General features: G+C 35.4%; 1 protein-coding gene across 1 annotated transcript; it reads right to left on the minus strand.

The window, feature by feature from the left end:
- Window positions 1–8,155: 8,155 nt before the first annotated feature.
- Window positions 8,156–15,380, minus strand: LOC132934248 (uncharacterized). Its single transcript, XM_061000536.1, has 7 exons — window positions 14,862–15,380; window positions 14,674–14,808; window positions 14,388–14,591; window positions 14,090–14,305; window positions 13,847–14,023; window positions 8,854–9,142; window positions 8,156–8,220 (listed from the first exon to the last, which is right to left on the minus strand). The coding sequence occupies exons 1-7, from the start codon at window positions 15,378–15,380 to the stop codon at window positions 8,156–8,158; spliced, it is 1,605 nt and encodes a 534-aa protein (XP_060856519.1).
- Window positions 15,381–15,850: the final 470 nt, after the last annotated feature.

Consider the following 15,850-nt stretch of genomic DNA (forward strand, 5'->3'; position numbering starts at 1 on the left):
GAGATCACCCGGACGGTGACCAAGCCGTGCCGTGGGTGTCCTACTAATGCCCCGGGGCGCACCTGCCGCTGTGGGGCAGTTTCGGATGATGGTACTGAGGCGCTGAGTTTACTAGCCCCTGGGTCCCCGTCTAACCTTCCCGGTTGTCTTCGCATCGAGCCTTCGGTCTGTTGTCGGTGGTTGGAGGGCGATGTTGGCCCTCTCTGGTCGCTGGTGTTGACCCGCCGGTGTTCGGTTTTATACAGTTTGCCTTCTGTGCCTCCCCCGTTGGCCGGAACCGGAATTCCGTTTCCAGTCGGCACCACGTGGAGGTGGGGGTAGGACTCTGCCGACCAACCTAACCTAACCTAACCTAACCTAACCTAACCTTTTTTTTTTTTTTTGTGTTGTATCACGGCGCTACAGGGGGGCACTTCGCCCGGATGGGTCGTCCTTCCCCCTGTATCCGTATCATTTATTGCAACAAATGAATTTACAAATAGTTCCTTAACTAAGGCCTTGGCCTTTACAAATTAATGGAGGGCTCTATCCCTCCAACGTTCGCCTTCGGCGTATAATGTATAAACACTTAACTAATTATTTAATTACGCTGTGCCGCTGCTCTCTGCACCGCTCTTTCCTCTTCTTCTTTCGTGCACAGCACTTTCTCCACGAACCTTTTAACCGCTTCCCATTTTTCTCGGGATTCCAGCATTTTCCCCACGATTGTATCTGGCACCATTTCTGTCTCCAGGATCACTTCTAATTCTCTCCTTGTTCGCCACCATCTGTCGCAGACGAATAATGTATGTTCCGCTGTGTCGTCCACTGCCCCGCAGTCGACGCATTCCGGGTTCTGCCTTTTCTTGTATTTTGTTAGGTATTGGCCAAAGCATCCGTGGCCGGTTAACATCTGTGTCAGATGGAAATCGCAGTTGCCAAATTTCCTCTGTAGCCAGTTTTTGATCTCCGGTATTAGTCTTCTGGTCCATTTTCCCTTGTCTGACTTCCTCCACTCTTCCTGCCATTTACAGATGGTAGCATTCCTCTCTTCCGATTCGTCGTAGACTATGCCTTCGCACCTGTGTCTGTAGCGTTTTTGTTGCTCCTCTGCCAGCAGGTGTGCTGGTATCAGCCCGCTGACGACCAGCGCCGCTGCAGTCGACACCGTACGATATGCCCTTACACATCTTAGAGCTACTTAACCTAACCTAACCTAACCTAACCTAACCTAACCTAAGGACTAACCTAACCTAACCTAACCTTAACATTTTATTAAGAAATGACATTGTTGGCTTAAGGCCCGCTGGTAGCGTTTGTTGACTTCTCGACCCGGCTTTGCTGCCCGCCACTACTCGAAGTCACGTTCGTGGTCTTCCCGGCCCGGCTTGTTAGCCAGTCGGCCTCGAGTCTCGTGCATCGCGGTTCTCCTTCCGTTGTACTGGAGTTCGCGTCTCACCGGTGATGGTTTGGTCAGTTTTCCTTCTGTTTCCTCCGTTCGTTGGATCTTTCGTGCTGCTCGGTGCGTCGACTGACCGGTCGGCGGTTTCTTGAGGCGTTCTGACTAGCGCTCTTTCTCATCAATCGCGATCGCCCGGACGGTGACGAATCGTGCTGCGGGCGTCCTACTAATGCCCCGGCGCACGCCTGCGCTGCAGGGCAGTTTCGGATGATGATACTGGGGCGCTGAGTTTACTAGCCCCTGGGTCCTCGTCTAACCTTCCCGGTCGTCTGTGCTTCGAGCCTTCGGCCTGTGTTGTTGTCGGTGGTTGGAGGGCGATGTTGGCCCTCTCTGGTCGCTGGTGTTGACCCGCCGGTGTTCGGTTTTATACAGTTTTCCTTCTGTTTCCTCCGTGTCTGGTATTGCTGCGTGCTGCTCGGTGCGTCGACTGACCGGTCGGCGGTTTCTTGAGGCGTTCTGACTAGCACCCTTCCACATCAATCGAGATCACCCGGACGGTGACCAAGCCGTGCCGTGGGTGTCCTACTAATGCCCCGGGGCGCACCTGCCGCTGTGGGGCAGTTTCGGATGATGGTACTGAGGCGCTGAGTTTACTAGCCCCTGGGTCCCCGTCTAACCTTCCCGGTTGTCTTCGCATCGAGCCTTCGGTCTGTTGTCGGTGGTTGGAGGGCGATGTTGGCCCTCTCTGGTCGCTGGTGTTGACCCGCCGGTGTTCGGTTTTATACAGTTTGCCTTCTGTGCCTCCCCCGTTGGCCGGAACCGGAATTCCGTTTCCAGTCGGCACCACGTGGAGGTGGGGGTAGGACTCTGCCGACCAACCTAACCTAACCTAACCTTTTTTTTTTTTTTTTTTTTTTTTTTTTTTTCAGTTTATAACCGACGACGCCGCGGGAACTGCTTTCGCATTACTTCCGCGGCGCCGCCATCGTTTATTGAATTAGATAAATGTAACATTTTATAAATTTAATATTCACACCTTTGTTTTGTTTTGTCCCTTAATGGGCGCACATTGAAGTTATTTTTAACATTTTATTAAGAAATGACATTGTTGGCTTAAGGCCCGCTGGTAGCGTTTGTTGACTTCTCGACCCGGCTTTGCTGCCCGCCAGTCTCGAAGTCACGTTCGTGGTCTTCCCGGCCCGGCTTGTTAGCCAGTCGGCCTCGAGTCTCGTGCATCGCGGTTCTCCTTCCGTTGTACTGGAGTTCGCGTCTCACCGGTGATGGTTTGGTCAGTTTTCCTTCTGTTTCCTCCGTTCGTTGGATCTTTCGTGCTGCTCGGTGCGTCGACTGACCGGTCGGCGGTTTCTTGAGGCGTTCTGACTAGACCTAACCTAACCTAACCTAACCTAACCTAACCTAACCTGGGGTACCTCTATCTCCGCCCCTGGGGGGGATAGGGGGTCCGGGTTTGCGGGGTCTGATCGGCGTCCTCTAGAGCTGCTAGGGAATTGTCGAGGGGGCAAAACTTTTTTTCCCGAAGCTCTCAGACCACTTCCGGCCGAGATATCCTAGGAAAACCAACAAAACGGGGTGCCGCGGAAAAACCCGAGCGGTAACGGGCGCTACGAAGCGTGCGCGTGGCTACTGTAGGCTTCCGGTGGCGGAGCTGCCTCTGTAGATACGTGACTAGTGCGTGTTGGATACGTGCGGCGCACGCGGAGACAGGGTAAGCTGCGATAACGGAGCGACCTGCTGCGGAGTACGTCCTCACTGAACGGCACAACCTAACCTAACCTAACCTTACCTAACCTAGCGTGAGCATTGCCACTCCCCCAGCCGCATCATTTATTGCACAACAAGATATACATTACAATACAGATAAATACATATTATAATAAAGGTTTTTACATCAATGTGGGGGCTTCTAACCGCCCTGGTTTGGCCTTCAGCCTACAATTGATTTCCTTAACTAAGTTATCTGAGTCTTCTGCCGCGTGGGCCACCCGGCTTTTCTCTTTCGCGTTCAGCTATTTCCTTGGCTGAGAGGACTCTTCGTGCATACGTTGCGAGAGCTTCCCACCCTTGCGGACCAGACAGCATAAACGGGACAATGCCTCCTGGATTCGGTGCCACTCCTAAGTCAGACACGCTTGCCAAATCCCTCCTGTCTTAGTCCCTAACCTGTGCGTAGTCGTGTCCCTGGACGTGCGCAACGCCTTCAACTCCACCCCGTGGCCGCGGATCGACGCTGCTCTCCGCGAAAGGCTGGTCCCCCCACACGTGAATCGCATGCTACGATCCTATCTGGAGGACAGGACCCTCCTCGTCGGAGAGACTCAAACAGTGAGGAGCGTAACGTGTGGTGTTCCACAGGGCTCCGTCCTCGGCCCTGCGCTATGGAACATTTTCTACGAGGAGCTCCTCGACACAGACATGCAACCTGGAGTCCAACTGGTAGCTTTCGCCGACGATGTGGCCGTAATCGGAACCTCTCGGACCGGAGCATCCGCATCTGAACTACTTAACGCAGCGCTAGACACGGTCTCACATTGGATGCGCGACAACGGCCTTAAGAAGGAGGAAAGGGCGATCTCCACATCGTCTTGGCAAGCCAGATGGGATCGGTCAGCAGCCGGTCCGGATGCCATTGGACGCCGATGGACCCACCGGCTGCTGCCCGACATCGCACGCTGGCTGACGAAGCCCGCGATGAGCCTCACATACCAGCTGACCCTGGCACTGTCGGCGCACGGCTGTTTCCGGAGCTACCTGCTGAGGTTCAACCGTGCCGACGACAGTTACTGCACGTACTGCATGAACCCTGAGGACACGGTAGAGCACACGCTCTTCGCGTGCCCCAGGTGGGAAGACGAATGTGCAGTCCTGTCCAGGATTCTCCGACGCCAACCAGAGCCGGGGGACGTGCAGGAACTCCTGTGTGGCCCACGGCCCGACGACCTACCCGAGGAACCGACAGCCCGGCGTAGGATCCTAGAACAGGCCAAGACCAAAAGAAGGGAGTTCGTGGGGATGGTGGAAATAATTTTGAGCACCAAAGAAGCGGACGAACGCGAGGAGCAGCTACACGACTGACGTCAGCGCTCGATGAACAACTGGACGAACCTCACACCACTCGCTACCGTGAGTCGTCGGAGGTGTCACCGACCACGTTGTTCATCCCCCCACCTGTGACACCACGGGCGGGACGGCGATCACGGCATCGCGGCATCTCAAAAGGAGAACGCGATCTCAAGGGCGGCGGACTCCGGTCGGCCCGCCAACACGGACCTGTACGTGACCACCAGGGCGGCGGACTTCAGTCGGCCCGCCAATACGGACTGTACGTGACTACGAGGGTGACTGACTCCGGTCGACCCGAGAAGCCCACGTTCACCGGTTAAATGTTAGCTAAATTGTATAATGTATATATTTCCTTGTATAACGTAGGACTATGTCTGGGGAGTAATTCGGAGACTGTCCCGACTACCCCCCAAGTATGTATAATTATTTGATTTAATTTGTCAAATAAACGACGGCGGCGTCGCGGAAGAATTGCGAAAGCAGTCCCCGCGGCGTCGTCGGTTAAAACATGAAAAAAAAAAAAAAGGTTAGGGTTTAGTTAGATATTCATAAAATTTTTTCTATTTAAATCTAAGATTTAAAAATGTAATTCAAGTTTCCTCATAAGTTTGTCTACCTTTATCAAAAAAAAAAATATCTACAAGAAAGTCAAATTAAATTTTTATGAGCGTTTGAAATTCATATTTTTAGAACATTTAATATTCACTAGAATTCTCATGTAGGTAACGATTTTCTTATTTTATTGTAATTAAAAAACGAATGACTGTAGATACTTGAAAATTTCACTGAATGTTTATATTTTCATTTTCTATACACCATACAATTATTTTGACTCTTTTTGAGTTGTATACGGGTATTGTCAGTTTTCAATTTTATTAGTTTTTTTTTTTCTATAATTGTCAATAAAATGTTATTTGTTGAGTAAAAAAGCAAGAAAATTTAATAAAAGGCTCCTGATATAACCTTACAATAACAGCAAATTAAAAATATTAATAATATATAGGAACGCATTTTTTTATAAGCATTTAAAGTTCATATTTTCACAAAATGTATCAAATTTAAAATTTAATTATTATTTTGTAGTTCAAAATGTATAAAATATTCTACTTTTATAGCTAAGGATTGAAAATTTACAACAAAGTTCCTCATAAGTAAGTGATTTTGAAACCAAAATATCTTAAAAATATAAATCATGGTTTTTTTTTTATGGTTATTTTGTGTACAAATTTGAAGAAAATTACATATTAAATATCCAAGAATAACGATTTTAGTTATTTTGTTGTGATTTCATAATATTAATTCAACTTACCGGATACCATATTAATAAGAAGTAATAACAATATAAATATAATATAAAATATCCACACTGACAAACCGTCAGCACACAGCATCCTTTTTCGTATACAATAATATCATTTAATTCAAATTTAATATCATCCATTATACAGTGACCCACTTGTTACCTACTGAACAGCAGAGCGACATCCACTTACCCACCATTTTTCCCTTTTTTTCCTTTTTAACTTTAACTATAATTGTATTAAAATGTGTTAGTCTTTAGTCTTTTATGAAATTATTTGTGAAGTTTGAGATAGAAATTCCAATAAGCGTTTAAGTGAAAAATGAATAAATACCTATTTTAACACATTGAAACTTGTCATTTGTTAATGTATAGAAAAAATAAATTTTTAAGAGTATACTCTAATATAATACTAATATCTTTATATTAGCTTAAATTATTAAATTTATGTATTTTAAAAATTAATTGGTTTAATGAATAATATATGATAATAAATATGTCTCGGATTAGTTTTAACGAAATCACGCATTACGATGCAAAATGCACACAGATTCGATCACACCGATTTCACATAAGACTTCTAATGCAATAGCAATTATGACATATAATATGATATATATAACTATAAATAAATCAATTTTCTAACACTTGACTATTATTTTCTTCATCGCCAATTGGTTGTCGATTACTAATATGAATAAAAACACAAAATTATTTCACCGTTCTATATAAATCGTAATGTAAAACATTAAAAATGGTCTGCTCACTATAATGACCAATGAAGGGTCACTATCGATCGTAATATGCTACTAATACAAGTTATACCATGTATAGACGGTGTAATACTGTAGTAGTATAATGTACCTGCACAAATGCTGAATTAGTTATTTTAAAAGAAAATCTTATATTGATAATTTTTATGATTCATAATTATTAGAAAAATCGCTAATCTATATATATAAAAATAAGTGTACATTTAGAATAAATTTTATAACTCAAGATCCACCACACCGATTTCGATAAAAATTTCAGGACATATTAAAATTGATATGTAGATGGTTTCTGTGAAGTTTGCACGCTGTTCAATAAGTGGTTCCGGAGTTATGGTCTCTTAAGTTCACACCTGGCGACATGGCCAAAAACAACAACAACGTCGATACAATTATTTTTATTTATATATATAACCTATTGCAACCTTAAAAAACAAAAATTTCTATCGTAAATCTCAAAATTCCTGTTTTAGCAACTACCGGGGGTGATCACTTCCCTTTTTAAATTAGCCTATGACACTCACAAAGGATGTGGCTTTGTATTGGTGAAAGAATTTTCGAAATCGGTTAAGTAGTTTCGGGGTTTATCCCAAACATACAAACAAACGCTATCATTTTATATATTATTATAGGTAAAAATGAATTTTTGTGTATAGATTAGACCTCTGGGAAGAAGATAGGCTAATTTCAAAAGTGTTAATTTTTTTTTATTATTTATTGGATTTTAGTATGGTTGCGTTAGGCTTTTGTATTAATTGATTATATTAATCCTCCGTAGGTGGAATTAAGTAAAAATGACAAACTTTGTACAATTTTGATACTTTAGAGTTAAATCATACACTTACGTACAAACAGCACGGGGTCCGCGATCTTCCGCAGGTAGATTGCCTACATGATAATATACTGCTGCGAATCACAATTTTTATTTCGGGCAACAGAAAAGTTAAGATAAATTTTGAACACCATACACCATACACCGAATATTAAATAACGAATTGAACAAAGTTTGAGTCATATAGAATTGGTACATTTAACGGGCAACGAAGTGCCAGCGGGATCAGCTAGTAATATTATATTTTAAAGTAGAAACGGAAATAATACAATACAAAAATTGTTCATAATATATTATATATAATATATATATATATATATTATAAATTATATATTATATCAAAAGTTAAATTATTATACAAGTAATAACACGAATTTTGTAGTGATATATGTGGTTGACCAAATTATTATGTTGTAAGTATTAGGTACACGAATTCAACGATATGCGATGAATACATTATTACATTAATACATTACATGCTGTTCAGATGATTATTAGAAAATAAATCCTAAATTTATAAGACTGGATCCAATTCAGGCCATGTTTTTATGTTATGATCCACCAACAAAACACAAACATATATAGTGGCTAGACAACCTCGTTCCATTAGATGAACGGACAAAGGGTTTTGAATGATATCACTTCCTAAAATATAACTTAGTATGTCAGCCAATGCATGTAACTTGAAATCCTTAACGTTAATCTTTGATAAATTATTAATGAATATTTAAGTATTTTTTTAATAATAAAGATAATACAATACTATTATTATACCTCAATCTGTTTATAAATTAGTTATAGTTGGTATTACCGACTTCAATTTCACTGTTTTTTGAACTTGACGGCTGTATTGTATCTGTATAAACAATATAAATATTTTAATATATTATATATAAGTACTATATTCTAAAACGTATTACAAGCTAGAGCGCAGATTTGTATGTACTAATAAGATTCAGGTAAAGTAATTTCCCAGTCAATAAAATGTTTATATTAAGGATGGTGTCCTTAAAAATGGTTTTATGAAAAAAATATAATGGATGTAATATTCGATGTAGTATATTTTATTATATTTGAACCATTTTTACAAATTATCAATTAACATTAATTGTTGATGGAATAATATTAATTACTAAAATTATATTTAAATTACTATTTTTCTTATATATTATTCTAAAAACATTAAAATGGACCTATTATTCTTTGTACATAAACTCCAAAATACTCAATCAAATTTTAATTTTGTTACGTCTATATTTTCAGACAAATTATCCATTTAATAGTTTACAGTATAAAAAGGGTTATAAAGGGGGTTCTCATTTGAAATACAGAATTTTGTATCTACACAGAAAACTCCTTGAGTACCTAGTGTAAAAAATCATAATTTGAATAACTACAATATTGAAGAAAAAATTAGTGAGCATGCTTGGTGAATTTTTACTTTAATGTTTTTAAGTGGTATATTTGTGTATTTATAAAATTTAATTACCTTTACAATTGTTGTCGTTCGTTTTAATAGGATTCCGTTGTAAAAATGAAAATGTCCGTTTATCTATCGGAACGATATTATCTATAACTGTGTTTCTTTGGCGGATCGTAACGTCAAAACATGGTCTGGATCCAAGTCTTATAGATTCAGGATTTATTTTCCAATAATCCTCTAGACCAGCATGTAAAAAGGTGTTCCTCGTCTTACGTTTGAATTCGTCTAATGCTTGGACCAGAATACTTTGATCAACCGCGAACTGAGATTTTGTGTTATTGCTCGCATAATAAAACTGTTGATATATTGAAATGTTAATATTTAGTGTCTAATAAGCTTAAGCAAACTTATGTGTTGGTAGAAAACCTTAAGGCCCCCTGTTCCGACTATTTATTAAGGGGCAAATGATTGGCAACCTAATTTACATATTGTTTCAGCGTCACATGATCTTGAGAGTGTGTAGTCATATAAATGGTTATCAGTGGGTTAGGTTAGGTTAGGTTAGGTCAGAGTTGAGTAGAGCATGGGTGTATGAACTACGCGCAACGCTGAAAAGTAAAATATGTCATTAAGTAACAAATAACGAAATATTGACTTTTGCAGACAAACATGGCTTCACAGTAATATGACTAATACTAATAATCGTTGATGATTGAGTATTTTCAGATAATTTATTTTTAATTGATAAACTATTATTAATTGCTCGCATTGAACTCAGATTTTTATTAGATTTTAAATAATAGTATAAAATAATTTATAAAAAAAAGCTAAAAAATTGTATTTTTTTAAAGACTTATTACTAAGTTTGAAATTAAAATATTTTAAAAAGAAGTTTGATAATATTAATTTGTAGAATATTTGACTCTATCAATTAAAAAAAAAATACCTAATCAAATTTAACTGATTCGACAGAGCAGGATCTTTATTCCCGTAATATATTTCCCGTATAGACCTTATACTCATAGACGGAACACGTAGTAGTTACCCATGTTGATGATATTCTGCGTCCTACAAATCACCGAAGCATGGCACATGCCCACTAGCGACGCACGATAAAAATCCATATCACTAATATTGTACGATTCTATGATAGAAGTTATAATACATATTGAATTAAATATTTTATTGGTTTTATTAAAACGTTTGACCTTTATATTGTTAACCCTTGGTCATACCACTCTACCATGCTAACTATGCATGTTCCGTCTATGAGTATTAGGTCTATGCCGTAAAGTATGTTTTTGAGGACAAAATCACATTAAGACCTACCAACCAGGCGCTTTATTGCTTTAAGGCTGTTTTAAATAAAATTACTCTTGCTAAATTAAATTATTGGTATGAAATAATTTATGTTATTGATCATATTATAAATGATTGTAAATTGCACGTTTATTTCAACATTACGTTATAATAATATGCTTGTATATGCTTGTATATGCTTGTTGGAGCCGATAATTAATAGATACCACCGGCTGATTCACACATACACACACGCATACGCACACGGTTATGATAGCTAGCAATTTTATTAATTTTAAATCTTTATGTAAGATATAGATTAGGCTGCCACGGGGCACCGGCCAACATAGGCCGCCGCGGGGCGGCAGTTGTTGTTCGTTCATCCGTTCTGTCCAGTGAACGCAAAATTATTATGTTACGAGTGCAAATCACCGTACATATTATTGTGGTGAAAATCTGTAAGCGCGAATCACCATTCATTAATTTTGTATTATTTATTATTATTGTAAGGCGTGAATCACCAGCGTTTATTATTATTGTCAAGCGCGAATTGCCATCGTTTTGTTTGTATTAAATTATCGGGCGCGAGTCGCCACCAATATTATTGTAATTTAACTGTTGTTCCGATACTGTGTGTGTGTCATGGATTATTATTATTATACAAGGTGATTCTTTTACCATGAAACACTATTTTTTTCAACACTCATTATTTCAAAAAGTATTAATGTTTTTGAAAATATTTTTTTGCATAGTATCAAGTTGTTAAAAAAAACATCGTTTTTATTAAAAATCATTTTTTTTATCTTTATATCTTTTAAGTTTTTTACTTTTTTGAATGAAAACATATAGTTTTAATTTCATATTACAAAGCAGAATATTTTTCTAAGTATTTTTATACATGAAAATCGAATTTCGGACGAGTAGTTTATGAGTTATAACCAGTGTTAGGATTAGATAAGTTTTAAATTTAGGTATATTTTAGTTGGGCATTAGGAACATACTAATAATAATGTCATAAATAAAAATAATTACATTATTTATAAACCATAAACTTTGTTTGAGGATCTGTATAAATATTTAAAAATGCGTTTGTACAATTTCACGATTTTTATCAATAAAAAATGTATCTAGATGAATTTATTTAGATTAGTAAAAAAATTATCTAAGATGAACGTTTAGATACCTTGTTACTATTTATCTAGATAAGATAGAAGATGAACAAATAATTATCTAGATATTCAAGTAGATAAATTTATCTAGATAAGTCCAAACACTGGTTATAACTACTTATAAGTATTTAAAGTTTAGATTGGCGGAGTGGAGTGGTACGGGGTTACCCCACAAAATGTTCATCCACTACTCCACTTGTCTAAATTTTAAATACTTTTAACTCATAAACTATTCACCTTAAATTCGATTTTTATGAATCAAAATGCTTAGAAAAATAATCGTCTTTGGAATATGAAATTAAAACTCTATGTTGTCATTCAAAAAATTAAAAAATTAAAAAATTATAAGTAAAAAAAAAAATTTAAAAATATAATTTTTAAATAAAAACGTTGTTTTTTCCAAAAACATTAATACTTTTTGAAATAATGAGTGTTTCATGAAAAAGAATCACCCTGTATAGAATAGGTAGCAGCTGGCCAGCCGAGCACCAACGATCTGTGAGTTTTTTATACAATATTTATTATTATATTACAGCTCTAATAGCTAATTCATATTATACTATTTAGCCAAATTATTTATTATTCTTAGTGGTTCAAATAGCTTAGGTATTATTTATTATTATAATATACTGAACAACTTTGTCAGATGACCAATTATATTATTTTTACCTGTTACGTCAAAAGGGCCGCAAATGTATTTATTGTGTATTATTTTTAAAGTCGAAACATTATTATATTATATTATATTATTCAAATAGTGAAAATACGTGTTGATATTTTTATTCTTTAAGTGCACGCCATACACAACACATATTACATATATACAGACGTACACACTCACTTCAGACGTAGTTCATCAGTATTTGCACGGCAATCCCGACCACTGCTGATCGAACTACACACACCAATACTCACGCACACATACACATGCAGACCGGCCGGTAATTATTATTATATTATTAGTCAGGCGCGGACTGGCTGGGATGCTGGGATGCTACAGCATCCCTTGCCCTAAAATATATTTGTCTAATATTATTTATTATATATTTAAAGACTCTAGACACCTAATGAACAGCAGATCGTAACCAACCTACGATTATTAGTACTCTATAATATTGTACAATTTTGATTGAAAGTTGTTTGTAACTTGGTACTTATTTATGTTTTTAACGTAAATTCAATATTTTTTTAAAACAAAATAAAATATTTTAATATTTTATAAATAATCTACATGTTTTAAATTCGCCCCAACAATTTTTGATATTTGCCCTTTAAATTGTGTAACATCCGTGCCTTTTTTTACCAGTCCACGCCTGATTATAATGCGATACGAAGTATTTGTAATACTGGGTGCATGAACTATTATTGTTTCGTTCTCGGCCTAAATAATGCTTATAGTATTAATACGTAATTAATTGTAATTTTCCAATGAAAAGTTGTACGTTATAGATGAGATTATATTTTTATTTTAATTAGCTTTTGTTTAGATTAAATTACAACTCAACTATTACAATCAAATTATAAATACGAGTACCTGATCCAAATAATATAAATATTATATAGAATAATATTTATAATAATATAATATGGTTATTAAGTACCCATTAACAAAGTCGACGGTTAGTTTACTAAATAATATTATAACAATACAAAAATATTGCTATGCCCATAAATCTACCGTATTACTAACGGAAAAATTAATTTCTTATAGTTGAATTAATAAATTATAAAATATGCTTAACGGACCACCACTCATATCCACTCACAGTCGTTTTCGTATGTGATGATTTATCATTGAATTCAAATTTAACACACCATCCGTAAAAGTTACCTACGGAGATTACGAAGTGCATTTTAAATTTACTATGTAACATACTGATACTTGGTTTTTAAATTATAATTTAACCATGATCCAGTGTTGTGTTTTATCTAGATAAGTTATCTAGATAGGTATATTTTTATATTTTATCTTATACAGATAAATGGGAAATATGTTATCTAAGCTATTATTTAAGATAAATAATTAAAGCATCCAGATAAATGTATCTAGATAAAATTTTATTTTTAAATATTTCTATTATAAATTATAATTAATGTTAATTAGGTATTTTATATTTTCCGATTACAAAATAGTAAATTTATATTAAATAATATATTAATTTATATATTAAATTAAGATATGCTAGATAATATTTTGAATTATCTAATATACTTTATTCACCTTAGGTTTGTAATAAATAGGTAGGTAGGTACATATTAAAAAAAATGTTATCTTATTTTTATCTGGATAATAAATTTTGGTTTTTTATCTTTATCTAGATAATTAAATTATTATATTTCTTTTATCTTCATCTAGATAACTATTCTAGCGATTATCTTTTACCTTTATCTAGATATTTAAAAAATTATCTTTATACAACACTGTAACCATCTAATACTAATGGTATGATGTGGTATGATGTACTTACACGGTTACACTCATTATTTAATACTCATATAATTCATAATACACTAAGACTCTATGACTATTAAGTATTAACCATAGATATTAATTAATATTAATGAATATTTAATTGGTTGTTAGAACAAACCGGAGATGTTGATTTAATAGCATCCTTCAAAGATATCATAAGTGCATTGATAATATTATATTTAAGTTCTAACTGATTCCAACACTGAAATATCTTCAGATTTTTAGTACCATTCAACATATCTCGATGATCTCTATGAAGTTTTTTATCTACCCACATCAAATATTCTTTGTTGCCCTAGAAACAATTAAAATATTTGTAAAAACTTGAAATTAACTAAGTATATATTGAATTCTATCTTACGTCCACATTTGGTGGAGGCAATAATATACTGAATTTATTTCTAAGTCTTTTGAATACATCATTGCGTTTCGCATTGTTCTTAGGAGATTTTTTTTGGTCTTTTAACTCATCAAGCATTTCCAATAGGCCATCCGATACGGTAATGCCTTTTTCAAATGATGTATTAGGTGATAGAAGGTATGCTAGATCATTGATTTCATACCATTTCTCTACATTCTGTTATAATTTAATTGGTATCCAAATAAAATGAAATATAACGTTATTTAAAAAAAAAAAAAATAAATTAGTTAATTCAAACCATCTGATCTGTTTCAGTCTTATCAATGATATGACATTTTATATCTTCTTCATCAGTGTCAGTTTCATTAGTGTTGTCCAAATTGTCATTCTTAAAAATATCCCGAATTTTTGCCAAGTTGTTTTCAAAATCGTTTAATAACTTCATAACAAGCAATTGTTGATTCTCTAATTCTATAATTTCAGTTTCGTTCAATTTAGGTTTCTGCAAAATAAAAACATTCATCTCAAAATATGTTTTTAGCAATATTAGTAAATCATTTATATTGTTTAAATTTAGTTTTTACCTGCATCAGTGTCTTGATTTTTTCTTCTAAGTTATTTATTTCATCAACTGTGTTATTGGCCTGTTGTTCAATTATTGTTAATTCTCGAATTGATGATCGCTTCATGAATGTTTCGGGTTTACCAACAACAAATTCCTATAACATAACATTTTTATATCATGACTTTTCAATTATTTTATACAACTCACTGAGAATAATGTATTTTCATCAAGAGTATCGTCATCGGAAGGTAGTAATAAAGCCTTTATCAATGGAAATAATGTTGGTTGAGGTGGCGGAAGAATATCATCTGGTTTTACAACTACCTTTACCTTAGAAATTCCTATTTTCTTAGATTTCTTAGATTTCTTAGATTTCTTAGATTTCTTAGATTTCTTAGATTTTTTAGATTTCTTAGTTTTTTTAGTTTTATTAATTTTCTTTGTTTTCTTTGTTTTCTTAGATTTCTTACTTTTCTTTCCTTTCTTACCCTTTGTTGATTTCTTTTTTGATTTTTTAGCAGTTTCTACTGTATTTTGAATTAATTTTGGTTCTTTGCATATTTTTAGAAATTCATCAAAATGAACTGAGCCTACAGGTGTAGAAATTGGTATAACGGTGTCAATGGTTTTAATAACTTTTTTGGGTTTCTTGGTTTTTTTAGTTTTGGATTTCCTTTTGGATTTGTTCTTGGATTTGTTCTTGGATTTGATATTGATTTTCACCATTTATACAAATTAATTTATCGGTATATAATAAAATCGAAATAAAAATTTAAAACGTGCTTAAAATATATTTATTGCTATTCAGCTGCAATTCAATAATTTTATTTTAAAAATAATACTTAATTAACATTGTTATTTTTTTTAATACATAATATTAATATGTATCTTTGGTGTCAGTTAATTATTTTTTTGATATTTACATAGTGTTTTAAGCCAATATCCCGAGTGTACAATTCAAAGTCTATATTATTTTTAAAATTATCTACCTACGTATAATTATATAAATCATGTATAGGTAATATGAATCAAAAAGTTTTAGAATCATATTACTTATTAATATACTATTTAACAATAAAAAATTAAGTTCGAAGAATAATCAATACTTAGTTTTGATCAACACTATCAGTCTAACTCACGCCGTACTCACTTGATAGTTCGTACTTCTTTTATGTCAATAATGATTAATGTACAAC

The sequence above is a fragment of the Metopolophium dirhodum genome, chromosome 1 (assembly GCF_019925205.1).
Source record: "Metopolophium dirhodum isolate CAU chromosome 1, ASM1992520v1, whole genome shotgun sequence".
NCBI lineage: Eukaryota > Metazoa > Arthropoda > Insecta > Hemiptera > Aphididae > Metopolophium > Metopolophium dirhodum.

Excerpts from the sequence above, each read along its gene's own strand:
- LOC132934248 (XM_061000536.1), bottom strand. The coding sequence starts at position 15,380 with ATGGTGAAAATCAATATCAAATCCAAGAACAAATCCAAGAACAAATCC. Across the intron at positions 14,592-14,673 it reads AAATCAAGACACTGATGCAG|AAACCTAAATTGAACGAAAC; the intron begins GTAAAAACTAAA and ends TTTATTTTGCAG. Across the intron at positions 14,306-14,387 it reads AGACTGAAACAGATCAGATG|AATGTAGAGAAATGGTATGA; the intron begins GTTTGAATTAAC and ends AAATTATAACAG.